Source organism: Chiloscyllium plagiosum, unplaced genomic scaffold (genome assembly GCF_037043375.1).
Source record: "Chiloscyllium plagiosum isolate Xiang-an unplaced genomic scaffold, Cpla_swu_hap1 HiC_scaffold_18, whole genome shotgun sequence".
NCBI classification, from domain to species: Eukaryota; Metazoa; Chordata; class Chondrichthyes; order Orectolobiformes; family Hemiscylliidae; genus Chiloscyllium; species Chiloscyllium plagiosum.
The window spans coordinates 80565698-80593064 of record NW_028270156.1 but is presented as its reverse complement, the minus strand read 5'-3'; the positions used below and the strand labels follow the sequence as shown (position 1 = coordinate 80593064).

The window sequence follows — 27367 nt, the reverse complement described above, 5'->3', positions numbered from 1 at the left end:
CAGCCCACACTTGTAAAACATGCAACATTTGAACATCAAGTGTGATTCCGGGAAACTGGGACTAGTGTAGGTAGTCGTATATTTTTGGTGGTACAGATTTCAATGGGTGTAACAGTCTCTTTTCAGATTCTAAAGCTACCTTTACTTTTATAAACTGAAATTAAAAGCTCTCTGTTCACTGTCCCAATCAAACACTCCCAGACCAAGTATAGCATGGGGTTAGATATCATGTTCTCTCTACAGTGTCCCCATCAAACATTCCCACGACAGGGACAGCATGCAGTTAGATACAAATGAAAGCCATGACTACCCTTTCAGACTGGAAGTAAATTGAAAGTAAAGCTCCCTGTATTATTTCAAACTGAAAGCATTTGTCCCTCAACACTGTCTCCATCAAAGACTCCAGGAAAAATGGTGGGCAGTTGAGAATCGTGGCTGAGAGAGGTGCTCCTCTTTCGAGGTGTTTTTTTTCAGCACTGGAGCTGATTTTCTTGATTTCTTGGAGCAGTAATTACTGTTCCTATAAGTTTTGTTCTTTGATTTTGGAACAATAAAAAGAAATCAAAAACACCTATTCTTTATTTGGGAGGAAGAAAGAGAGCAGGAGTTTTGGGAGACACCATACGGGAAGTTGGAGAACGGCACTAGAGTTTGTCAAGAAAAAAAAACAAAACAGTGAACTTTTCCAGCTAACTGGCTGTGAAAGTACAAGCATCTCTGGAAACTGGCGTTCCATTTCATGGCTGACCTTGGAAAGACCTCACTATCGGAATTACTCAGCTGGGAATGTAAGGTTTGGCAGATCCTGAAGCAACTAAGTGTTTGTTCTTAAGACTTATATAACTTACAAATCTTAATTGCTTTTTCAAATCTATAATCGAGTAGGTTGAGTTTTTAAATTACATTTCACTTAGATATGTCTCTTGATTAATTTTTTAAAAATTTAGAACATAGATATTAAATTACCCCAGAACAGTAAAACCGTACTACTTTCTAGGTCTGTAAATTAAGGTGCAGAGATGGCCTTCAGTAGAGTGATGTGCTCTTCCAATTGGATGTGGAGGATCAGGGAGAAATTCAATGTTAATGATGATCATGTCTGCAGGAAGTGTGTTTTGTTGCAAATCCTATTAGATCGCATGGATTGATTGCAGCAGCAGTTAGAAACAATGAGGAATTTACAGGAACCAGGGAGTGTAATGGATGGCAGTTTCAGGAAAGTAGAAAAACTGCAGATACAGACAGGTAGATGAGTTATCTTTGAGAAAGGTAGGAGAGGTAAGCAGGTAGTGCTGGAGTCTCCCATGGCTATCCCCATCGCAAGCAAGTATGCTGCTGTGAAAAACGTAGGGGGTGATGGACTGGCAGAGAAATGTAGCACTGACAGCTAGGTTACTGGTACTACTGGCTCTACTATAACGAAGGGTGTGCCAGGTTCCAAGCAATCAATGAAGATAAGGGACTGAGGGACACAGATTTCTACAGCGAGACATCAGAATGATACGTTGCCTCCCTGGTGACAGTGTCAAGGGCATCTCAGAGAGGGTGCAGAATATTCTCAAAGGGGAGAGTGACTAACAGGACAGCATTCTACATGTTGGCACCAATGATATAGGAAGAGAAATGGACAATGTTCTGAAGAGAGAATTAGGCAGGAGATTAAGAAGTAGGGTCCTCAAGGAACGCAGAACATAGAACAGGACAGCTCAGGCCCACAATGTTGTGCTTAATATGATGCCAAATTAAACTAATCCCTCCTGCCTGCGCTTGGCCCATTTTCCTCTACTCCTTGCAGAGTCACGTGATTATCTAAAAGTCCTTTAAATGCCCATATCGTATCTGCCTCCAACACCTCCCCTGGCAGCGCATTTCTGACTTCTACCACTCTGTTTATAAAACTTGCCCCTCACATCTCCTTTAAACTTTGCCCCTCTCACCTTTAATGCATGCCTCCTAGTTTTAGATATTTCAACTCTGGGGAAAAAGATTCTGACCGTCAATCCTATCTGTGCATCTCATAATTTTATAGACTTCTATCAAACCTTCCCTCAGCCTCCACCGCTCCAGAGAAAACAACCTGAGTTTTTCTAACAGCTTCTTATAGCTCATGCCCTCTAATCCAGGCAGCGACCTGGTAAACCCATTCTGCACCCTCTCCAAAGCCTCCACATCCTTCCTGAAATGCTGTGACCAAAACTGAACTCAATACTCTAAGTGTGGCCTAATCAAAGTCTTACAAAGTTCCAATGTGACACTCTGACCTTTGTACTCAATTCCTCAACCAAAAAAGGTATGCATGCCATATGCCTTCTTTACCAACCTATCTACTTATGCGGGCACTTTCGAGGAGCTATGGATTTGAACCCCAAGATCTCTCTGTATATCAGTGCTGTTCAGGGTCCTGCCCTTAACTATACTTTTCTTTACATCTGATTTCCCAAAGTGAAACACCTCACAATTACCTGGATTTCATTTCTCCACTCGTATCTGCAACTGATCTATATTCCACTGTATTCATTGACAGCCTTCTACACTACCCACAACTCCACCAATCTAATATCTGAATTACTCCCAGTGCCACATGCTAGTGAGAGTAGGAACAGGAGGATAGCGCAGATGAATGTGTAGCTGAGGAGCTGATGCAGGAGTCAGGGATTTACATTTTTGGATCATTGGAATCTCTTCTGGGGTGGAAGTGACCTGTATAAGGAGGACAGGTTAAGGCAGATGAACTCAGAGCACAGTTGGAACATGGGACGAGGACATCATTGGTATTACAGAAACACAGCTCAGAGAAGGGCAGAACTGGCCAGCTTCATGTTCCAAGATATAGATGCTACCAGAAAGATATAGAGAGAGAAGAGAGGAGGGGGAGTGGCATTTTTGGTGGGGATAATATTATAGCTGTATTTAGGGAGGATATTCCTGGGAATACATCCAATGAAGTTATTTGAGTGAATCTGAGAAATAAGAAAGGGATGATCACTTTATTGGGATTGTACTATAGGCCCCCCCAATAGTCAGCGGGAAACTGAGAAACAAATTTGTAAGGAGATTTTAGAAATCTGTGAGAAAATGATAGAGTTGTAATGGTAGGGGATTTTAACTTTCAGCACATAGACTGGGACTACCATAGTGTTAAGGGCTTGGATAGAGAAGGATTTGTTAAATATGCACAAATTGTTTTTTATTCAGGATGTGGATGTACGTACTAGAGAAGAAATAAAACTTGATCTTCTCTTGGGAAATAATGCTAAGTGACTGAGGTATCAGTGAGGGAGCACTTTTGGGCAAGTGACCATAATTCAATTCGTTTTAAAATAGTTATAGTAAAGGCTGGATCTAATCCAAAAGTTAAAATTCCAAATTGGAGTAAGAACAATTTTGCTGGTATTAGGCAAGAACTCTCAAGAGCTGACTGGGAGAGGCAATTCGCAATAAAGGGACAGTTAGAAAGTGGGAAGCTTTCAAAAATGAGATAATAAGAGTCCAGAGACAGTATGTTCCTGTTAGGCTGAAGGGCAAGGCTGGTATGTGTAGGCAATATTGAATGACTAGAGAAATGGTCAAGAAAAAGGAGGCACATTTCAAGTATAGGCAGCTGGGATAGAGTGAATCCCTTAAGGAGTATAAAGGCAGGAGGAGTATACTCGTGGGAAATCAGGATGGAGAATCGAAAGAGATTTTACAAATATATAAAGGACAAAAAAGTAACTAGCGAGAGAATCATTACCCTTAAAAATCAACAATGCTGTCTACACGTGGAACCACAGGAAATGAGCAAGATACCAAGCGAGTATTTTGTGTCAATATTTACCATGGAGAAGGATAAGGAAGCTAGAGAATTTTGAAAATTAAATAATGACATCTTGAAAGATATCCATATTACAGAATAGGAGGTGCTGGATGTGTTCAAACACAGAGGCGGATAAATCCTCAGGATCTGATCAGGTTTATCTGAGAACTTTGTAGGAAGCGGGGGGAGTGGTTGCTGGGGCCTTTGCTGACATATTTGCATCATCAATATCCACGGGTGAGGTGCTGGAAGACTGGAAGGTAACTAATGTGGTGCCATTATTTAAGAAAGGGATTTTAACAAACAGGATTGACGTGTATTTAGAAAGGATAGGGACTGACGTGTGGTAAATTGTGCCTCACTTACTTGATTGTTTTTTTTTTAACAAGTGACAAGATTGTTGAAGGCAGAAGAGTGAATGTTGTCTATATGGACTTCAGCAAGGCATTTGACAAGGTTCAGAATGGCAGACTGGTTCGCAAAGTTAGCTCACACAAAATACAGGGACAGCTAACTGTTTGGATACAAAATTTGCTTGAAGGGAGGAGACAGAGGGTGGTACAGGATGGTTGGTTTTTAGATTGTAGGCCTGTGACCAGTGGCGTGCTGTTAGGGTCAGTGCTGGGTCCATGCTTTTTGTCATTTATATCAATGATTTAGATGAGAATATAGCAGGAATGGTTAGTAAGTTTGCAGATGACACCAAAATTGGTGGTGTAGTGGACAGTGAAGATGGTTATCTCAGAATACAATGGCACCTTGATCAGATAGGTCAGGGAGGGGCAGATGCAGTTTAATTCAGATAAATGCGAGATGTTGCATTTGCTAAGACAAACCAGGGTAGGACTTACATACTTAATGACATGGCCCTAGGGAGCATTGTCAAACAAAGAGACTGAATCATAGAATCACAGGCCTAGGGGTGCAGGTACATAATTCATTGAAAGTGGTATCACAGGTAGACAACGCATTGAATATGTGAGTTGGGACATCATGTTACAGCTGTATAACACTTTAATAAGGCCATATTTAGAGTACTGCATACAATTTTGGTTGCCTTGCCATAGGAAGGATGTTATTAAACTGGAAAGGTGATAAGGACTATTTACAACCATGTTATTGAGGCTGGAAGGTTTGAGCTATAAAGAGAGGCTGGGATTTCTTCCCTGGAGGCTGAGGAGAGACCTTACAGAGGTTTATACATGAGGAGCATAGATAAGGCAAGATCTTTTCCCTAAGGTAGGGGAGTCTAAAACTAGAGGGCATTGGTTTAATGGGAGAGGGGAAAGTTATAAAAGAGACCTAATGGGCAACATTTTCACACAGAGGGTGGTGCAGTTTGGAATGAGCTGCCAGAGGAAGTGGTGGGGGCTGGTACAATTGCAACATTTAAAAGGCATCTGGATGGGTATATGAATAGGACGGGTTTGGAGGGATATGGGATAAATGCTGGCAAATGGGACGAGATAAATTTAGGCTATCTGGTGGGATGGATGAGTTGGACTGAAAGGTCTCTTTCCCTGCTGTAAAACGCGATGACAGTTACAACATGGAGTTCAATGTATAAATTCAGTTGTTGATAGTGCCATTGGATCCATGGTCTCGGTTAAGCTCCTGTGAAAGTAAAAACTGAGAGAACCTGTGGGCCTCAGAATGAATTAAACCAAGTCAATGTACAATCTGCAATACCTGTTTATTTCACACCAACTCCTGCCAGACACATTGGAGATTAATTAAAATGCAACCGCTTCCTACATCAGGCTTGAAAAGTCTCCTGCTTTCCATTTGGCAAAAAATACTCATTGCATCTATCTCCAAACATCTCCTGTCCCGTGACTGTGTTTGAATCCCCAGCAACTGACAAAACACAGTCTTGTCAATGGAGATCTCAGATCCTGCAACTCCTTCAGATATTGAGATGCTCGACAGCAGATCCATTTCAGGTTCCTTCACCTATTCAGAGACTCAAACACAGTCACAAGTTGAAGAGTGTGCAATCTGAACTACCCATTGAGGATAAATACTGCTCAGTTCCATTCCAGAAGCTTCTATTCTCTAACTCAGGCAACTGGTCAGCCAAGACCAAAACAGAACAAAGGACAATACAAGTCGAATGAGCCAGCCCCGTGATTAATAAACCCAGGTTCTTATTGTAGCATATCCGTCTAATCCTTCATTCAGAGGAGAAAATAGGCTATGGCAGGGGAAAAAGCATTAAACAGAGAAAGCAGCAGCAAATGGCAAGAAGGCGAGGGTTGAGAGCCGCACAGTGCTGGTGGTCTTGTGAAGAGTTTGTCAGGAGCTCACGAGGACTGCGTAGTTGGCAGGATAGAGTCCTAATTGTCCATTATCCAGTTGACCCTTACACCAGCCCTGCTCATCCTCTTCACCAATCTTCATTAACTCTTCACCTGTTGGGAAAGTTGACAAGAACAGAGATTGAAAACAACCTTCGCTGACGAGGAACAACCTAGGATGAGGCCACTCGGCCCTTCAAGCTTGCTCCCTCATCCAATAAGATCATGGCTGCCCTGTTTGCTCCACATTGCCGCCTATCCCCGATAATCTTTCATCCTTTTGCTTAACAAGATGTCTTACCAAAGTATCTTGGGCAAGTAGGCAAGATTAAGGAGAATTCTTAGGTATATTAGGAGCAACAGAGTAATTAGGGAAAGATAGGTCCATTCAAGGGCAAAGGAGGGACTTTATTCATGGAACCTTAGGAGTGCCTTAATGAGTATTTAGCAACAGTATTCACCAAGGAGAAATACATGAATGCTAGTAAGTTTAGAAAGGGTCATGTTGATGTTAAGAGGTGGTAGTCTTGGCTGTATTGAAAAAACATTAAGGTCGATGAATCCTCAGGGCCTTTTGGAATCTAGCCTACAATACGGAGGGAGGCAAGGGAGGATATTGCTGAGGCCTTGACAGAGATCTTTGTATCCTCTTCAGCCACAAGCAAGGTCCCAGAGGACTAGAGAATAGGCAGCAGGGATAATCCATAATCCAGCAAATTACAGGCTGGTGAGCCTTACTTCAGCTGCAGGGAAATTATTGTAGAAGACTCTCAAGGAAAGGATTCACCTGCATTTGGAAAACAATGTGATTGTTGGGGATAGTCAGTATGGCTTCCTACAGGGGAGGTTTCATCTCATAAACTTGATTGAGTTGTTTTTTTAAAAACAAGTGACAGAGATGAAAGGATGTTTACATGGACTTGACTAAAGCATCTGGTCTCTCTCATGATAGGTTGGTCCAGAAGATGGGATCCATGGTGAGTCGGATACAAAATATGGTGGGATCCTAAACAGTAGTGAGATATAAAGAAAATGTCAGGCAGAAGTTAAAGATAGTAAGTTAAATAGACCAGACAGGCAAGGGCACAGTAGGGAACGAGGGAAGACTAATGAATTAAACTACATTTATTTCAGTGCAAGAGGCCTGACAAGGTATGGCAGATGAACTCACAGATGGATGGAAAATGTGACTGAGACATTGTCACAAATACAGAAACACAGCTGATGGAAAGACAGGTGTGGCATTTCAATAATCTGGAGTACAGATGCTATAAGAAGGATAGACAGGAGGCAAGAGAGGAGGGTTTGTGGTTTTTTAGATTAGGGGAAACATCAACGCAGTACTGAGAAAGGGTATTCCTAAGAGATCGTCCTGTGAGACTATATGGTGGAACTGAGAAATAAGAAGGGCTTGATCACATTGATGGGATTATACTCTCGGCCCCCCAGTAGTGAGCAGGAAATTGAGGAACAAAATCGGGAAATCACAGATAGCTGTAAGAACTGCTGTAATAGTATGAGATTTTAACCTTACAAACATAGACTGGAATTGCCAAAGTGTTAAGGGTTTGGATGGGGAGCAATTTGTTAAGTGAATTCAGGAAAACATTTTCTATCAGTATATAAATGGTCCAAGTAGAGAAGGGGCAAAAACCCAACCTCCAGTTGAGACACCAGGCAGGGCAAGTGGTTGAAGTGTCTGTGGAAGAGCGTTTTAGGGCCAGTAACCATAATTCTATTAGTTTTAAAATAGTAATGGAAAGGGATAGGTCTGGTCCACAAGTTAGAATTCTAAATTGGGCAAGGCCAATTTTGATGGTATCAGACAGGAACATTCAAAAACAAAGGGAGAGGTTACTCGCAGGTAACGGGACATCTGGCAAGTGGGGAGATTTCAAAAGTGAGATAACAAGAGTTCAGGAACAGCGTGTTCCTTTCAGCGAGAAGGACAAAGCTGGCAGGAGTAGGGAACAATGGTTGAAAAGAAATACTGAGGCTCTGGTCAAGAAAAAGGAGGCATATTTCAGGTTTGGCAGCTGGGATCAAGGCCTTGAGTATAGGGGATGTAGGAGGAGGAGGTCAGGAGTGCAAAACGGGGACAATTTGGGACTAGGAGAATCCAAAGAGATTCTACAAGTATATTAAGGTCAAAAGAGCAACTAGGGAGAGAATAGGGCCTCTTAAAGATCAACGAGCTCATCTACGTGTGGAGCCACAGGAATTGGGTGAGATCCTAAATGAATATTTCTCTTCAGTATTTAGTGTGGAGAAAGACATGGAAGATAAGAAACTCTGGGAAACAAATAGTGATAGCTTGAAAACAATCCGTATTGGAGAAGGAGAGGTGCTGGAGGTCTTAAATGCATAAAGGCAGATAAATCCTCAGGACCTGATCCAAGCACATCCCAGGACATTGTGGAAAGTTAGGGAGGAAATTGCAGGGCCCCTAACTGAGACATTGGTATCATCGACAGCCATGAGTGAAGTGCCCAAAGATTGGAGGGTGGCTAATGTTGTGCCTCCAAATAGATGGCAAAGGATGGCTGCAAGGAAAAGTCAAGGTCCAGGACACCCATACCAACTAAACCCACTGCCCCGTGGCTGAACACTTCAACTCTCCCTCCCACTCCATTGAGGACATGCATGTCCTGGGCCTCCTCCATCACCAAGTCCTTACCACCCGACGCCTGGAGAAAGAACATCTCATCTTCTGCCTCGGGACTCTCCAATCCCATAACATCAATATTCGCCTGTTTCCTCATTTCCCCTCCTCCTACCTCATCCCAGTTACAATCTTCCAACCTGGCACCGCCCTCGTGATCTGTCCCACCTGTCAATCTTCCTTCTCACCTATCCGTTCCACCCTCCTCTCTGACCTATCACCTTTACCCCCATCTCCATCTACCTATCACACTCTCAGCTACCTTGCCCCCAACCCCATCCCCCGCTCATTCCTCACCATCCCCTTGGCTCTCAGCCTCATCCCTGATGAAGGGATTTTGCCCGAAATGTCAATTCTCCTGCTCCTCGGCTTTTCAAGCACCACACTCTCAAACCTACTACTAACCAGTGAGCCTAACGTCAGTGGTGGATAAGTTGTTGGAGGGAATTCTGAGAGACAGGATCTACGTGCACTTGGAAAGACAAAGACAGATTAAGAATAGATTAAGCTTTCTGCATGGGAAATTGTCTCACAAATTTGACTGAGTTTTTTGAAGAGGTGACCAGGAAGATTGAGGAACGCTAGGCTGAGCAATGGCAGACAAGAGTTTAATTTAGATAAACGTGAGATGTTGCATTTTGGCAAGACAAATCAGGGAATGGTCAATGGTTAAAGTCCTGGGGAGCATTGTCAGAGAGACAGAACCATAGTCCCAGGGGTGCAGGTACACAATTCCTTTAAAATAGCATCACAGGTAGACAAGGTATTGAATACAGGATTTTGGATTCGTGGTGCTGGAAGAGCACAGCAGTTCAGGCAGCATCCGAGGAGCAGCAAAATCGATGTTTCGGGCAAAAGCCCTTCATCAGGAATAAAGGCAGAGAGCCTGAAGAGTGGAGAGATAAGCTAGAGGAGGGTGGGGGTGGGGAGAAAGTAGCATAGAGTACAATAGGTGAGTGGGGGAGGGGATGAAGGTGATAGGTCAGGGAGGAGGGTGGAGTGGATAGGTGGAAAAGAACATAGGCAGGTAGGACAAGTCATGGGGACAGTGCTGAGCTGGAAGTTTGAAACTAGGATGAGGTGGGGGAAGGGGAAATGAGGAAACTGTTGAAGTCCACATTGATGCCCTGCGGTTGAAGTGTTCCGAGGTGGAAGATGAGGCGTTCTTCCTCCAGGCGTCTGGTGGTGAGGGAGCGGCGGTGAAGGAGGCCCAGGACCTCCATGTCCTCGGCAGAGTTGCAGGGGGAGTTGAAATGTTGGGCCATGGGGCGGTGTGGTTGATTGGTGCGGGTGGCCCAGAGATGTTCCCTAAAGCGCTCTGCTAGGAGGCACCCAGTCTCCCCAATGTAGAGGAGACCGCATCGGGAGCAACGGATACAATAAATGATATTAGTGGATATGCAGGTAAAACTTTGATGGATGTGGAAGGCTCCTTTAGGGCCTTGGATCGAGGTGAGGGAGGAGGTGCGGGCGCAGGTTTTACAGTTCCTGCGGTGGCAAGGGGAAGGTGATTGAATACAGAAGTTGGGACATTGTGTTGCAGCCGTACAAGACATTGATAAGGCCACATTTGGAGTACTGCATTCATTTCTGGTCACCCTGCTATAGGAAGGATGTTACTTAATTGGAAAGGGCGCAAAAAACACTTACAAGGATGTTACAGAGACTAGAAGGCTTGAGTTGTAAAGTGAGGCTGGGAATTTTTTCCCTGGAGGTTGAAGGGTGACCTTATCGAGGTTTATCTGTGAGGGGTATAGATAAGGTGAATAGCTTTTCCCCAGCGTAGAACAGTGCAAAACTGAAGGGCAGAGGTTTAACGGGAGAGGGAAAGATATAAAAGGGTCAACTTTTTCACACAGATGGTGGTGCATGTATGGAATGAGCTGCCCGAGGAAGTCATGGGGGTGGTGCAATTACAGCATTTAGACAGGTACATGAATAGGAAAGGTTTAGAGGTTTTTCAGCCAAACACAGGCAAATGGGACTAATTGAGGTTAGGAAGCCTGGTTAGGCTGGACAAGTTCGGCCAAGAGCCTGCTTCCATGCTGTATAACTTTATGACTTTATGTGGAGGTGATGGTTTTGGACTGGGGATGGACAAGGTCAGAAGTCATACAACACCAGGTTATAATCCAGGTTTATTTGAAATCACAAGCTTTCGGAGCGCTGCTCTTTTGTCGGATGAAGTCACCTGAAGAAGGAACAGCACTCCAAAGTTTTTTTTCTTCATAGAATCCCTACAGTATGGAAACAAGCCATTTGGCCCAACAAGTCCACACCAACCCTCCGAAGAGTAACCCACCCAGACCCAGTTGATCATGGGTCACCAAATCAGTCATGATCAGCTTGTGATTTCAAATAAACCTTTTGGACTATAATGTGGTGTCATGGACTTCTGACCTAAGTCCATGACTGTAAGAGTGAGAGGATTACCAGTGAAAGTGTTGGAACTACTGGAGACCAAAGGGGCAACATGTGCGTGGAGCAGAGGATGTGGGAGAGATCTCAGATTAATATTTCTCATCTGCATTCACAGAGAAGAAACACATTATAGCCTGGGATTTCAGTTAGGATAGTGAAGTTCTGGAAAATATTAAGACTAATAAGGAGTAACTGTCAGATCCATAACGTTGCATAAAATACCAGGCCGCAATGAGACGTACAAGAAGCTGTTATAGGAAGCAAGGGAGGAGATTGCTAAGACCCTGGCGAATACTTTGCTGGCCACAGGTGAAGTGCCAGATGACTGGAGGACAGTTAATGTGGTTCCTTTGTTCAAGAGGGACAGCAGTGATAGGTCAGGAATTACAGTTAGTCTGACGTCAGCGATAGATAAATTATTGGTAAACATTTTGAGGACAGGATTAATCAACACTTGGAAAGGCAGGAATTGAGCAGGGATAGTCAGCATGATTGGTTGGAGGGAAATTTTGTCTTACTAATTTGTTTGAGCTTTTTTTGTAAAGGTGACTAAATATATTGATGAGGGTAGTACAGTTGATGTGGTTTATATGAACTTCAGTAAGGGCTTTGACAAGGTCTCAGATGGAATGCTGCTCCAAAAGGTAATAGCCCATTGTATCCAAGGTAAACGTGATTCAAAATTGGCTTCCAAATAGGAGGTCAGGCAGCAGCCGAGGAGCAAGAGAATCAACACCCTCCCACCAGCCCACACCCCACTCCCGGCACCTTCCTCTACCACCGCAGGAATTGAAAAACCTGCAGCACACCTCCCCCTCACCTCCGACCAAGGTCCCAAAGGATCCTCCCACATGTGATAGAAATTCACCCGTACCTCCACAAATGTATCCGTTCCACCCGATGTGATCTCCTTCACATCAGGGAGACAGGGCGCCAACTTGCAGATCATTTCATAGAACATCTCTGGGACACCAGCACCAACCCAACCCCACCGCCCCGGGGCTGAACACTTCAACTCCCCCTCCCACTCCGTCAGGGACATGCAGGTCCTGGGCCTCCTCCACCACCAAACCCTAGGTAAAAACAATGACTGCAGATGCTGGAAACCAGATTCTGGATCAGTGGTGCTGGAAGAGCACAGCAGTTCAGGCAGCATCCGAGGAGCTTCGAAATCGACGTTTCGGGCAAAAGCCCTTCATCAGGAATAAATGGGCTTTTGCCCGAAACGTCGATTTCAAAGCTCCTTGGATGCTGCCTGAACTGCTGTGCTCTTCCAGCACCACTAATCCAGCATCACCAAACACTAACCACCCGACACCTGGAGGAAGAAATCCTCATCTTCCGTCTTGGGACCCTGCAACCACACGGGATCAATGTGGATTTTACCAGTTTCCTCACTTCCCCTCCCCCTACCTTATCCCAGTCCCAAGCCTCCAACTCAACACCGCCCTCTTGAGCTGTCCATCTTCCTTCCCACTATCTGCTCCACCTTCATCTCTGACCTATCACCTTCCACCCCCCCACCTTCGTGTACCTATCACATTCCCAGCTACCTTCGCCCGAGCCCCACCACCCTCCCATTTATCTCTCAGCACCTCTGGCCGATAAGCCTCATTCCTAATGAAGGGCTTATGCCTGAAATGTCGATTCTCCTGGTCCTCGGATGCGGATCTCCAGCATCTGCAGTCCTCACATTTTCAAAATAGAAGGCAAAAAGATGATGGTAGAGGGTTGCACTCTCCAACGACAGGGTTCGGAGCTGGGACTCTTGCTGTTTGTTACGTGGATGTGAATGTAGAAAGTATAATTAGCAAGTTTACAGATGACATGAAAATTGGTGGTGTTGATGGAAGTGTGGAGGATGGTTTCAGGCTACAGTCTGATGTTGATCAGCTGGTAAATGGCAGGTAGAATTTAATCCTGATAAGTGTGCGGTGATGCATTTTGGGAGGTCTAATAAAGGAAGGATTTACACAGACAATGATAGGCTGAGTAGGGAGGACTGAGGAACAAAGGGAGCGTAAACTCTGAAGGTGGACAAGGCGATGAAGGCTGCACACAGGATGGTTGGCTTCATTAGTCGTAGTGTAGAATATGGGAGCACGGAAGTCTTGTTATAACTTGATAAAACAATGGTTAGGCCACAAATGGAATATTGTGTGCAGTTCTGGTCGCCACATTATCAGGAAGATGTGATTGCACGAGAGAGTGTGCAGAGGAATTTCACGAGGATCTTGCCTGGGATGGAAAGTCTCAGTTACGAGCAGAGACTGGATAGGTTGGGTTTGTTTCCCCTGGAGCACAGGACGCTGAGGGGTGATCTGATTGAGGGATGCAAAATTACGAGATGCACAGACAGAGTGGATTGTGAGAATCTTTGCTCCACGGCAGATGTGTCGAAGACCAGAAAAACTCAGCTTAAGGTCAGGAGTAAATGGTTTAAATGAAATCAGAGGAAAACATAAATTCACCCAGAGGGTGGTAGAAATATGGAGTGCACTGCTTGAGAGGGTGGTAGAGGCAAGAACTCTTGCAATATTTAAGAAACATCTGGACAGACATTTAAAATGCCAGGGCACAGGCTCTGGACCAAGTGTAGGGAAATAGACAATAGACAAAAGGTGCAGGAGTGGGCCATTCTGCCCTTCGAGCCTGCACCACCATTCAATATGATCATGGCTGATCATCCTTAATCAGTATCCTGTTGCTGCCTTATCTCCATAACCCTTGATTCCACAATCCTTGAGAGCTCTATCCAACTCTTTCTTAAATGAATCCAGAGACTGGGCCTCCACTGCCCTCTGGGGCAGAGCATTCCACACAGCCACCACTCTCTGGGTGAAGAAGTTTCTCCTCATCTCTGTCCTAAATGGTCTACCCCGTATTTTTAAGCTGTGTCCTCTGGTTCGGCACTCACCCATCAGTGGAAACATGTTTCCTGCCTCCAGAGTGTCCAATCCTTTAATAATCTTATATGTCTCAATCAGATCCCCTCTCAGTCTTCTAAACTCAAGGGTATACAAGCCCAGTAGCTCCAGTCTTTCAGCGTAAGGTAGTCCCGCCATTCCAGGAATTGATCTCGTGAACCTACGCTGCACTCCCTCAATAGCCAGAATGTCTTTCCTCAAATTTGGAGACCAGAACTGCACACAGTACTCCAGGTGTGGTCTCACCAGGGCCCTGTACAGCTGCAGAAGAACCTCTTTACTTCTATACTCAATCCCTCTTGCTATGAAGGCCAGCATGCTATTAGCCTTCTTCACTACCTGCTGTACCTGCATGCTTACCTTCATTGACTGGTGTACAAGAACACCCAGATCTCTCTGTACTGCCCCTTTACCCAAATTGATTCCATTTAGGTCGTAATCTGCCTTCCTGTTCTTGCCACCAAAGTGGATAACCATACATTTATCCACATTAAACTGCATCTGCCATGCATCTGACCACTCACCTTACCTGTCCAGGTCACCCTGTAATCTCCTAACATCCTCCTCACATTTCACCCTGCCACCCAGCTTAGTATCATCAGCAAACTTGCTAATGTTATTACTAATACCATCTTCTATATCATTAACATATATTGTAAAAAGCTGCGGTCCCAGCACTGATCCCTGCGGTACTCCACTGGTCACTGCCTGCCATTCCGAAATGGAGCCATTTATCACTACTCTTTAGTGATTGTTCCCTGTCGGCCAACCAACTTTCAATCCAAGTTAGTACTTTGCCCCCAATACCATACACCCTAATTTTGCTCACTAACCTCCTATGTGGGACTTTATCAAAAGCTTTCTGAAAGTCTAGGTACACTACATCTACTGGATCTCTCTCGTCCATCTTCAGAGTTACATCCTCAAAAAATTCCAGAAGATTAGTCAAGCATGATTTCCCCTTCATAAATCCATGCTGACTCTGTTACTACTATCCAGATGTGTCGTAATTTCATCCTTTATAATAGACTCCAGCATCTTTCCCACCACTGAAGTCAGACTAACTAGTCTATAATTTCCTGCTTTCTCTCTCCCACCTTTCTTAAAAAGTGGTACAACATTAGCCACCCTCCAATCCACAGGAACTGATCCCAAATCTATCGAACTCTGAAAAATAATCACTGACGCATCCACGATTTCTCGAGCCACCTCCTTCAGTACCCTGGGATGTGGACCATCAGGCCCCGGGGACTTATCAACCTTCAGACCTAACAGTCTCTCCAACACCAATTCCTGGCAAATATAAATTCCCTAAAGTTCAGGTCCTTCAGTCACTGTTACCTCATGGAGATTGCTTGTGTCTTCCCCAGTGAACACAGATCTGAAATACCAATTCAATTCTTCTGCCATTTCTTTGTTCCCCGTAATATATTCCCCTGTTTCAGTCTTCAAGGGCCCAACATATGGGCGGCACGGTGGCACAGTGGTTAGCACTGCTGCCTCACAGCGCCAGAGACCCGGGTTCAATTCCCGCCTCAGGCGACTGACTGTGTGGAGTTTGCACGTTCTCCCCGTGTCTGTGTGGGTTTCCTCCGGGTGCTCCGGTTTCCTCCCACAGTCCAAAGATGTGCAGGTCAGGTGAATTGGCCAAGCTAAATTGCCCGTAGTGTTAGGTGAGGGGTAAATATAGGGGTATGGGTGGGTTGCGCTTCGGTGGGGCGGTGTGGACTTGTTGGGCCGAAGGGCCTGTTTCCACACTGTAAGTAATCTAATCTAATCTAATCTAATCTAATTTTAATCTTAACCATTTTTTTGCCTTTCACATACCTAAAAAAGCTTTTATTATCCTCCGTTATATTTTAGGCCAGTTTACCTTCATACCTCATTTTTTCTCTGCGTATTTCCTTCTTAGAAATCCTCTGTTGTTCTTTAAAAACTTCCCAGTCCTCCGTTTTACCACTTATTTTTGCCATGTTATGCTTCTCTTTTACTTGATATGTTTCTGAACTTCCCTCGTCAGCCACGGCCGCCTCCTCCTAGGATCTTTCTTCCTTTTTGGAATGAACTGATTAGATTAGATTACATTACAGTGTGGAAACAGGCCCTTCGGCCCAACAAGTCCACACCGACCCGCCGAAGCGCAACCCACCCATACCCCTACATTTACCCCTTACCTAACACTACAGGCAATTTAGCATGGCCAATTCACCTGACCGGCACATCTTTGGACTGTGAGAGAAAACCGGAGCACCCGGAGGAAACCCACGCAGACACAGGGAGAACGTGCAAACTCCACACAGTCAGTCGCCTGAGGCAGGAATTGAACCCGGGTCTCAGGCGCTGTGAGGCAGCAGTGCTAACCACTGTGCCACCATGCTGCCCACCATGATCCTGCATCTTCTGCATTATACACAGAAATATCCACCATTGTTCCTCCACTGTCATCCCTGCTAAGGTATTGCACCATTGAACTTTGGCCAGCTCCTCCCTCATAGCTCCATAGTTCCCTTTATTTAACAGAAGTACTGTCACTTCCGATTGTACCCTCTCCCTCAAATTGCAGATTGAATCTTATTGTGTTATGGTCACTACTTCCCAATGGCTCCTTCACTTCTAGGTCACTTCGAGGTGGGGGGGCGGTGGGGTGGGGGTTAGAGGTGAATGTAGTGGCCGTCACTATGGGGAAGATACTGGGGGAGCTGGCAGGTCTGAAGTTGGATAAGTCAGCCAGTGCAGACTACACTCTCGGGTTCCGAAGACGACAGTTGAGGAGATTGTGGAGGCATTGGTGGTGATCTTTCAGGAATCAACGGAATCAGGGAGGGTCCCACAAAACTGGAAAATGGCTAACGTAACAGCCCAATTTAAAAAAGGGAAGAAGGCTGGAAGCTAGAGTCCAGTTAGCTTGACCTCACTTGTTGGTAAGATTGTCTTGCTGCAATTATACAGGGCCTTGGTGAGGCCACACCTGGGAATATTGTGGAAGGTTTTGGTCTCCTTACCTGAGGAAGGATGTTCTTGCTATAGAGGGAATACTGTGAAGGATATACCAAATTGGCAGGACTGATGTATTAGGAGAGGTTGAGGCGGTTAAGATTGTTCGGAAGAATGAGGGGGAGCTCGTAGAAACATATAAAATTCTAACAGGAAGAGGCAGCTTAAACGCAGGAAGAATGTTCCCAATGATGAGGCAGTCCAGAACAGTAGGCGATTCAACCCCTCGAACTTGCTTCACCATTCCTTATGATCATGGTTGATCATCAAGCTCAAGTACCTAACCCTGCCCTCCCACCACATCCTTGATCCCTTCAGCCACAAGAGCTACATCTACCGCCTTCTACAAAACACAATGTTTGGCTTCAACCATTTTCTGTGACAGTGAATTCCACTGGCTCACCACTCTCTGGGTGAAGAATTGTCTGTTGATCTCAGTCTGCAAGGTTAACCTCTTGTGTCTAAAGAAATCGAGGACGTGGTGGGAGGGCAGGATTAGGGTATGGAGCTTGATGGTTAGCCATGATCATAATGAATGGTGGAGCAGGCTTGAGGGGTCGAATGTTTCTGTGTGTTGGCCTTCATCACAAGGGGACTTGAACTCAGAGGGAAAGCTGCCTTGCTGCAGTTGAACTACCTTTGTCTGGTGGCTTGTGTACGGCTTTGGTCCTTTTTCATAAGGAGGAAATAGATCTGGGTCGGTATTCATTACAGGGTCACAGAATAAGAGGATTGCACTGCTATAAAGCAAAATTATTACAGGGCATAATAGAGTGGATGTAGAGAGGATACTTTCCATGGTCAGTAATTCGAGAACCAGGGGACACAGTCTCAGAATAAAGCGTGGGGCTGAGATGGGGAGAAATTTCTTCACTTTGAGAATGAGTGAATCTTTGGAATTCCTCCTACCCAGAGGGCAGTGGAAGCTCAGTCATTGAGTAAATTCAAGACACAGATTGATAAGTTTCTAGTTACTAATGATATCAAAGAATCTGAGGATACTGTGGAAGACTGGCACTGAGGAGATGGTCAGCAGTGATCGAAAATGGCAGAGTAGGCTTGACATGACATATTCTTGTTACTTTCCCACCTAACCCTGCATCATCAGTACACTGGAGGATAATACAATGTCCTCATTAACATTGAATGAAAGTAGCTCAGGGGCCAATATAGATCCCTATTGCCTGAGGGATAAGCAGCTAAACTGAAAATTTCCACAATTACAGAAAAGGGCAAGGTAAATCAGAAACGTTACAGAAATAAAGCTGTGGCATTTGACACAGATTCAGAGAAACTGCAGATGACAAACTGAAAGGAAAATTGTTCCTCACAGATTGATACTCAGCACAGACAACCGAATAAGAGACTGGAGAGAACAACCCCCTGTCCGCACCCATCTCCTCCTCACACACCCCACCTCCCGTACATCCCCTCATTGCCCATGTCCCCTGACATTCCACAACCTCCCCATAAGCCCCCACACCATCATACCCCACACAATCCTTCCCCATTTCCCCCACCCGTTCACATCCCACAACCACACACATCCCCTCTGCACTACCCCTCACATCTCAACACACCCACTCAGATCCCACATCCCTAAACACCCCTTTCCCCACTCAGTCTATCCTGCCACACATCCTCTTGACCATGTTTGACCTGAAGCCACAAGACTTCACGAGATCCAGAGTCAATGTTGAAGTCTCCCAGAGCAGCTCCCTGCTGACTGTATACTTAGGCCCCTTCAACCACACGGCATCAACATCGACTTCACTAGTTTCCAAACTTCCCCTCCCCCCACCTCTTCCCAGATCAACCCTCCAACCCGGCACTGCCCTCTTGACCAGTCCTACTTGTCTATCTTCCTTTCCACTTATCCACTCAACTTACCCACCGACCTATCACAGTTACACCCCCTGCATCCACCTTCCCACCTCTCTTCCCCCTCAGCCCCACCCTCATCCCCCTATTTATCTCTCAGCCACCTTCCCCTATCACATTCCTGATGAAAGGCTTATGCCCGAAACACCGACTCTCCTGCTCCTTGGATGCTGCCTGAGCTGCTGTGCTTTGCCAGAGCCACCCTTTCCGATCCTGTATACCAGCTCTGATGGGTCTGTGCTCTGGGCCATCAACAGTAGAATTGTACTCCATCACAACCTGCAGCTTCATGGTCTGGCATATACTGCACACAATCGTTACCATCAAGCCAAGGGAATCAACCCTGGTTCAATGGAGAGTGATGCAGGGCATGCAGGAGAAAGCACCAAGCATTGTGAAGAGAGTGGTGTCAACCTGGTGAAGCCATCAAACAGGACTACTTGTGTGCTGAACAGCATAAGCAGCAAGTATTTGATGGAACAATGTGATCCACAACTGAACTGATCAGCTCTAAGCTCTGCAGTCCTGCCACATCCATTAGTGGGTGGTACTGGACAGCCAAACAAGTCACTGGGGGTGGCAGCTCTGGAAATATCCCCATCCTCAAATGATGGAAGAGTGCAAAAGCAAAGGCTGAAGCATTTTCAGCAATCTACAGTCAGAAGTGTCGAGTGGATGATCCATCCAGGTCTCCTCCAGACATCAGAGATACCAGTCTTCAGCCAATTCGATTCACTCCACATGATATCGAGAAATGGTTGGAGGCACTGGATACTGCAAAGGCTATGGGCCCTGACAACATTCCGGCAATATTACTGAAGGCTTGTGCTCCAGAACCTGCTGCTCCCCTAACCAAGTTCTTGCAGTCCAGTCACATGCCAGGATGGTCACATCATGGCACAGGCCCATCCTGGCACACTCACACAATGGTACAGCTGTACCTCTGCACAGTTCCTGTCCAGTTAACAGACAAACAGAGGCACACACGAGTCATCCACTTGTTAACCGGGCACATGCAGTGAGAGCTACATGCAGGATTAGCCAAGAGCACTGACATTCACAGCACAAGTAGAAATGAGGGAGGCCAATATATTAATCTGGAATCACAGAAATATTACAGCACAGAAAGAATCCAATCAGACATTTAAATCTTCCCTCAGCTCCTGGTTCAGCCTTGCAGCCTACAGTGCCTCACGCGCAGGTCCAGGATCTTTTTTAAAAGTGTTGGAGATTTCCCCTAAACCATCAAACTAGACAGTGACTTCCAGACCCACACTGTCCTCAGAGGGAAGAAGCTTTTCTCTGTGTCCCCTTTTTAACAGCTCACTTTAAACCAGTGCCCTCAGGTCAGTGACCTCTCCTCTGGGGGAAATACGGTCCCCCTGCCCACTCTGTCCAAACCCCTCACTGTTTCGTACATCTCGATGAAGTCAGCCCTCAGCCTTCTCTGTTCGAAGGAGAACTCCAGCTGCTCCAATCTTTGCTCAGAGCTGCAACTTCCAGCCCTGGCAACGTTCTTGTAAATCTCCTCTATTCTCCTCAGACCAATTATCTCCTCCTTGGAACCTGGTGACCAGGCCTGGACACACAACTCCAGCTCTGGTGTGAGCAGTGCCTTGTATCATTTCAGCAGCAACGCATTCCTGCCCTTGTATTTAATACCTCGCCCAGTGAAGGAAAGTACCCCAAATGCATTCTTTATTCGGGTGGGTTTAAACTAGCTCAGCAGGGAGATGGGAACCGGAGGTGTAGCTGCAGTGCACAGGAGGATGAGAGTAGGAAGGACAGGGATAGGATTTCAGGGTCACAGGAATGTGCTGACAGACTGTGAAGTGGTTTGAAGTGTGTTTTCTTCAACGTCAGAAGTATCCAAAATAAGGTGGGTGAGCTTGCAGCATGGAGAGGTGCCTGGGACTTCGATGTTGTGGCCACTTCGGAGACATGGATAGAGCAGGGTGAGGAATGGATGTTGCAGGTTCCAGGATTTAGATCCTTCATTAAAAACAGGCAAGGCTGTAAAAGAGGGCGAGGCGCGGCCTTGTTAGTCAAGGATAGTACAACAGTGGCTGAGAGAACTTTTGATGAGGACTCGTCTACTGAGGTAGTATGGGCTGAGGTTAGAAACAGGAGAGGAGAGATCACGCTTCTTACAGGCCTCTGCAGAGTTCCAGGGAGGTGGGAGAGAGAATTAGCAAAATTATTCTGGGTAGGAGTGAAAGGAACAGGGTGGTCATTATTGGGGACTTTAGCTTCTCCAACATTGACTGGAAATGCTATAACTCTAGCACGTCGGATGGATCAGTTTGTGTCCAATGACACAGTATGTCAAAGAGCCGACAAGAGGGGAGGCCACACTGGGTCTGGTGCTTGGTAATGAACCAGACTAGGTGTTTGATTTTGTTGTAGGTGAGCACTTTGGAGACAGCGACCATAATTCAGTTACGTTTAGTTTAGCAATGGAAAGGGATCGGTACATGCCACAGATCAAGAGTTATTGATGGGGCAAGGGCAATTATAATGCGATCAGGCAAGAATTAGGATGCATAGAATGGGGTAGTAAAATGCAGGAGATGCAGACAATCGAAATGTGGAGTTGGTTTAAGGAACAGATATTACGTGTCCTTGCTCGGTAGGCAGGGAGGAAGTGATAAGGTAAGGAAACCGTGGTTTACTACAGAAATTGCATCTCTTGTTATGAAGAAGAAGGAGGCTTTTGTGTTGATGAGGCAAGATGGTTCAGATGAGGCGATGGAGAGTTATAGATCACCTCGGATGGATTTAAAGAGAGAGTTAAGAAGAGCAAAGACAGGACACAAGCAGCCTTTGGCAAATAGAATAAAGGAGAACCCTAAAGCTTTCTATAGGTATGTGAGAAATAAAGGGATAATTGGGGTAGGATTAGGGCCAGTCAAAGACAGAAATGGCAAGTTAAGTGTGGACCCTTTGGAGATCGGAGAGGTGCTAAACGAACATTTCTCATTTGTTTTCACTCAGGTAAAGGAGAATATTGTAGAGGAGATGATTTGGATGTGAGCATAAGAGGTACAGTTAGTAAGTTTGCAGATGACACCAAAATTGGAGGTGTAGTGGACAGCGAAGAGGGTTACCTCAGATTACAACAGGATCTGGACCAGATGGGCCAATGGGCTGAGAAGTGGCAGATGGAGTTTAATTCAGATAAATGCGAGGTGCTGCATTTTGGGAAAGCAAATCTTAGCAGGACTTATACACTTAATGGTAAGGTCCTAGGGAGTGTTGCTGAACAAAGAGACCTTGGAGTGCAGGTTCATAGCTCCTTGAAAGTGGAGTTGCAGGTAGATAGGATAGTGAAGAAGGCATTTGGTATGCTTTCCTTGATTGGTCAGAGTATTGAGTACAGGAGTTGGGAGGTCATGTAGCGGCTGTACAGGACATTGGTCAGGCCACTTGTTGTAATATTGCGTGCAATTCTGGTCTCCTTCCTATCGGAAAGATGTTGTGTAACTAGAAAGGGTTCAGAAAAGATTTACAAGGATGTTGCCAGGGTTGGAGGATCTGAGCTACAGGGAGAGGCTGAACAGGCTGGGGCTGTTTTCCCTGGAGCGTCTGAGGCTGAGGAATGACCTTATAGAGGTTTACAAAATTATGAGGGGCATGGATATGAAAAATAGACAAAGTCTTTTCCCTGGGGTCGGGGAGTCCAGAACTAGAGGGCATAGGTTTAGGGTGAGAAGGGAAAGATATAGAAGAGACCTAAGGGGCAACTTTTTCACGCAGAGGGTGGTACGTGTATGGAATGAGCTGCCAGAGGGTGTGGTGGAGGCTGGTACAATTGCAACATTTAAAAGGCATTTGGATGGGTATATGAATAGGAAGGGTTTGGAGGGATATGGGCCAGGTGCTGACAGGTGGGACTAGATTTAGATGGGATATCTGGTCGGCATGGACGGGTTGGACTGAAGGGTCTGTTTCCGTGCTGTACATCTCTATGAGTTAAAGTAGACAAGTCCCCTGGGCCGGGTGGGATTTATCCGAGGATTCTCTGGGAAGTTAGGGAGGAGGTAGCAGAGCCTCTGGCTTTGATATTTGAGTCGTTGTTGTCTACGGGTTTAGTACCCGAGGACTGGAGGATTGCAAATGTTGTGCCCTTGTTCAAGAAGGGCAGTAGAGGTTATCCAGGTAATTATAGACCAGTGAGCCTTACTTCTGTTGTAGGAAAGATTTTGGAAAGGATTATAAGAGATAAGATTTATGATCATCTGGCAAGAAACAATTTGATTTCAGATAGTCAACACTGTTTCATCCAGAGCAGGACGTGTCTCACAAACCTCTGAGTTTTTTGAGAAGGTGACCAAGCATGTAGATGAGGGTAGGGCAGTTGACGTGGTATACATGGACTTCAGTAAAGCCTTTGATAAAGTTCCACATGGTAGGCTGTTAGAGAAAATGCAGAGGCATGGGATTGAGGGTGATGTAGCAGTTTGGATTAGAAACTGCCTTTCTGAAAAAAGGCAGCAAGTGGTGGTTGATGGAAAATATTCAGCCTGGAATCCGGTTACTAGTGGTGTGCCACAAGGATCTGTTTTGGGACCACTGCTATTTGTCATTTTTATAAATGACTTAGACGCAGGCATAGGTGGATGGATTAGTAAATTTGCACAGGACACTAAAGTCAGTGGAGGGTGGACAGTTTGTATGAATGTTACAGGTTGCAGGGGGACTTAGATAAACTGCAGAATTGGGCTGAGAGGTGGCAAATGGAGTTCAATGCAGCTAAATGTGAGGTGATGCACTTTGGGAAGAATAACAGGAAGGCAGAGTACTAGGTCAATGGAAAGATTCTTGGTAGTGTGGATGTGCTGAGGGATCTTGGAGTCCATGTACATAGATCCCTGAAAGTTGCCACCCAGGTGGATAGTGCTGTTAAGAAGGCATACGGTGTGTTAGGTTTTATTGGTAGAGGGATTGAGTTCCGGAACCGCAATATCATGCTGCAATTATACAAAACGCAGATGCAGCTACACTTGGAATATTGTGTACAGTTCTGGTCCCCATATTTCAGGAAGGATGTGGAAGCATTGGAAAAGGTGCAGAGGAGATTTACCAGGATGTTGCCTGGTCTGGAGGGAAGGTCTTATGAGGAAAGGCTGAGATACTTGGGTCTCTTCTCATTGGAGAGAAGGCGGCCAAGAGAGGATTAGATAGGGTAGACAGAGAAAGAGCAGCATCAAATGTTTGATGCTGCCTGACCTGCTGCGCTTTTCCAGCAACACGTTTTCCAGCACCTGCAGTCCTCACTTTCTCCTAGACAGAGAAAGACTTTTTCCTCGGATGATGACATCAGCTTGTATGAGGTGGCATAATTACAAATTGTGGGGTGATAGATTTAAGACAGATGTCAGAGGCAGGTTCTTTACACAGAGAGTGGTAAGGGCGTGGAATGCACTACCTGCTAATGTAGTCAACTCAGCCACATTAGGGAGATTTCGACAATCCTTAGATAAGCACATGGATGATTTTGGGATAGTGTAGGGGGACGATCTGAGAATAGTTCACGGGTCGGCGCAACATCAAGGGCCGAAGGGCCTGCTCTGCGCTGTATTGTTCTACGTTCACCATATGTCCCGTCACCTTCAGGGATCTATGGAGAAGGATTCCACGGTCTCTCACAGCACCACCCACCTCAAATACCTTCCAGGTATTCCATGTTCCCATGCTTTGTTAACGTATAATCTTACATTTCTCTGATAGAATCCCATTTGCCACTTTTCCATCCACCCAACCAAACTATCAATAATACCCTCTTTACTATCAACAGCTCAGCTAATTTTTGTATTGTTTGCATATTTCCCAAACATGCCTCTCACACTAAGTCTAAATCATTAATATATACGAGAAACAGTAAGGGGCCCCACATGTTCTACAATCGCCACATAAGTTGCCATGATGTCTGGTGCACTAATACAACATTTTTGTGCTATGTGCAGAGGGTGAAGAGGACAGAGGAGCAGCGTGCTGTCTATATGGAAACTAACCACAGCATGGACCAGCCAGTCTCTCTATTTGGACATTGTAGTTGGATGACTGTAACACTCTACTGCCTGGATGTTTGGATACCCATGATGCTGGGGGAGGGACAGCAGGTTCCTCAGGATTGAACATGACGGAAACATGCATAGCACCTAGAGCTTGCCATGCAGCATTGCGGAACAAGACCAATGCGTGTTAGTGTGTGAATACCTGCCAAGAAGCTTAGCTCATCAGCCTCCTGCCCTGTGTAATCATACAGTGCTCGAACCCGGACCACAGCTACCTTCACCTCATCCTCCGAGCACAGAGTCGACACATACTTCCTCGGGCTGTCGTCATCTGACCAATCGGATGAGTAATCTTTAACTCCACTGTAGGACAAGACACGGATCAGTGGGAGTATATAATACTTAATTGTGTAGATATTGTATATGGTAGAAGCAGAGAGAGAAAAACAGGGGATAGAAGGAAGATGGGGAGAGAAGAGACTAGGGTAGACTGGGAGAGAGAGTGGGAGAGGAAATGGAGAGAGAGCAGGGAGAAAAAGGCAGCAGGTAGGGGAGAGAGAGGTAGGAGGCCAGCGAGGCAGAGGGAGGAGGCCGGGGAGGCAAAAGTTGGAGGCGGGGTGTGGGAAGAGAGAGAGAGCAGGGGAGAGAGAAAGGGAGCAGGCGGGAGAGAGAAAGGGGGAGGGAGACGGGGGAGAGAGAAAGGGGGAGGGAGACGGGGGAGGGAGACGGGGGAGGGAGACGGGGGAGGGAGACGGGGGAGGGAGACGGGGGAGGGAGACGGGGGAGGGAGACGGGGGAGGGAGACGGGGGAGGGAGACGGGGGAGGGAGACGGGGGAGGGAGACGGGGGAGGGAGACGGGGGAGGGAGACGGGGGAGGGAGACGGGGGAGGGAGACGGGGGAGGGAGACGGGGGAGGGAGACGGGGGAGGGAGACGGGGGAGGGAGACGGGGGAGGGAGACGGGGGAGGGAGACGGGGGAGGGAGACGGGGGAGGGAGACGGGGGAGGGAGACGGGGGAGGGAGACGGGGGAGGGAGACGGGGGAGGGAGACGGGGGAGGGAGACGGGGGAGGGAGACGGGGGAGGGAGACGGGGGAGGGAGACGGGGGAGGGAGACGGGGGAGGGAGACGGGGGAGGGAGACGGGGGAGGGAGACGGGGGAGGGAGACGGGGGAGGGAGACGGGGGAGGGAGACGGGGGAGGGAGACGGGGGAGGGAGACGGGGGAGGGAGACGGGGGAGGGAGACGGGGGAGGGAGACGGGGGAGGGAGACGGGGGAGGGAGACGGGGGAGGGAGACGGGGGAGGGAGACGGGGGAGGGAGACGGGGGAGGAGAGGAGGAGGAAGAGGAGACAGAGAGAGCGGAGATGGGGTGGAAGAGAGAGAGAGAGAGAGAGAGAGAGAGAGAGAGAGAGAGATTGGGGAGGAGACAGGGACAACAGGGAGAGAGCGGGGAGATCGGGGGGGGGGGGAGAGAGTGAGAAAGAGAAAGAAAGAGAGAAGACAGGGAGAGAATGGGTTTGTCTCTCCTCTGTCTGCCTCTTTGTCCCTCCCCCAACAATCTCTCTGTCTCTGCCCATCTTTCTCTCAGTTCCACTCTCCATCCCCCTTCTCTCTCCACCAACCCATACACCCTGTCCCTTCTCCTCTCTCTATGCCCCTCCTTCATTCTTCTCTCTCTCTCTCTCTCTCTCTCACTCACTGTCCCCCTTTTGCTCTCTCTGTCCCTGTCTTTCTCTCTGCCCATTCTCCCCTATCTCTCTGTCCCACTGTCTCTCCACGCTCCCTCTCTTCCTCCATTCTTCCCTCTCACTCTGTCCCCCTCCCCTCTCTCGTGATTCCCTCCTCAATATCTCTCCCCATTTCCCCTCTCTCTCCATCACCCACACACTCTCCCTCCCTTTCTCACCCTCTGTTCTTCCCTCTCCTTCTGTCTGCTCTTCCCCCACTGTATCCAACCCTCTCCCTGCATCCTATACCATCTCTGTCCCCCAATCTTCTTGCGCTCTCCATCCCTCTCTATCTCTTCCTTCTCCTCTCACTCTCTGTTTCTCTCTCTCTCCCCCATCTATAGCTCTGTCCCCCTCTCTCTTTCCATTCCTCTCTCTCTCTCTCTCTCTCTCCAGCCACACCCACTCACTCACGCTGTCTCCATCCCTCCTTGCTCTCCCTCTCCAATGTTCTCTCTCTTTCTATCCCTCCCCCTCCACTCTTACTCTATGCTCCATCTCTTCCTCTTTCTCCCCCCATCCCATTCCCCTAGCTCTCCATTCCCTGTCCACTCTCCCTCTCTCCCAGTGTCCCCCCCTTTCTCTCTTCCCTCCTCTTCTCGCTCACTCTGAAAGGGCGAGTGGTGGCCAGAGTAGGTCAGT

The 27367-nt window shown here is 46.7% G+C and overlaps 1 protein-coding gene across 7 annotated transcripts in view; it reads right to left on the bottom strand.

Moving 5' to 3' along the window:
• Window positions 1-5472: 5472 nt before the first annotated feature.
• The window catches only part of pacsin3 (protein kinase C and casein kinase substrate in neurons 3), a 158676-nt gene continuing 136781 nt past the window's right edge, over window positions 5473-27367 (bottom strand). For 5 of the 7 annotated variants that reach the window (XM_087996838.1, XM_087996839.1, XM_087996836.1 and 2 more), the window contains 2 exons: window positions 25198-25358; window positions 5473-6207 (listed from right to left, as the gene is read on the bottom strand). In XM_087996838.1, coding sequence (XP_087852964.1) covers window positions 6092-6207; window positions 25198-25358 — 277 coding nt within the window. In that variant the 3' untranslated portion in view covers window positions 5473-6091. The remainder of the gene's footprint in view (window positions 6208-25197; window positions 25359-27367) is intronic. The other 2 variants (XM_087996841.1, XM_087996842.1) reach the window with 2 other exon arrangements.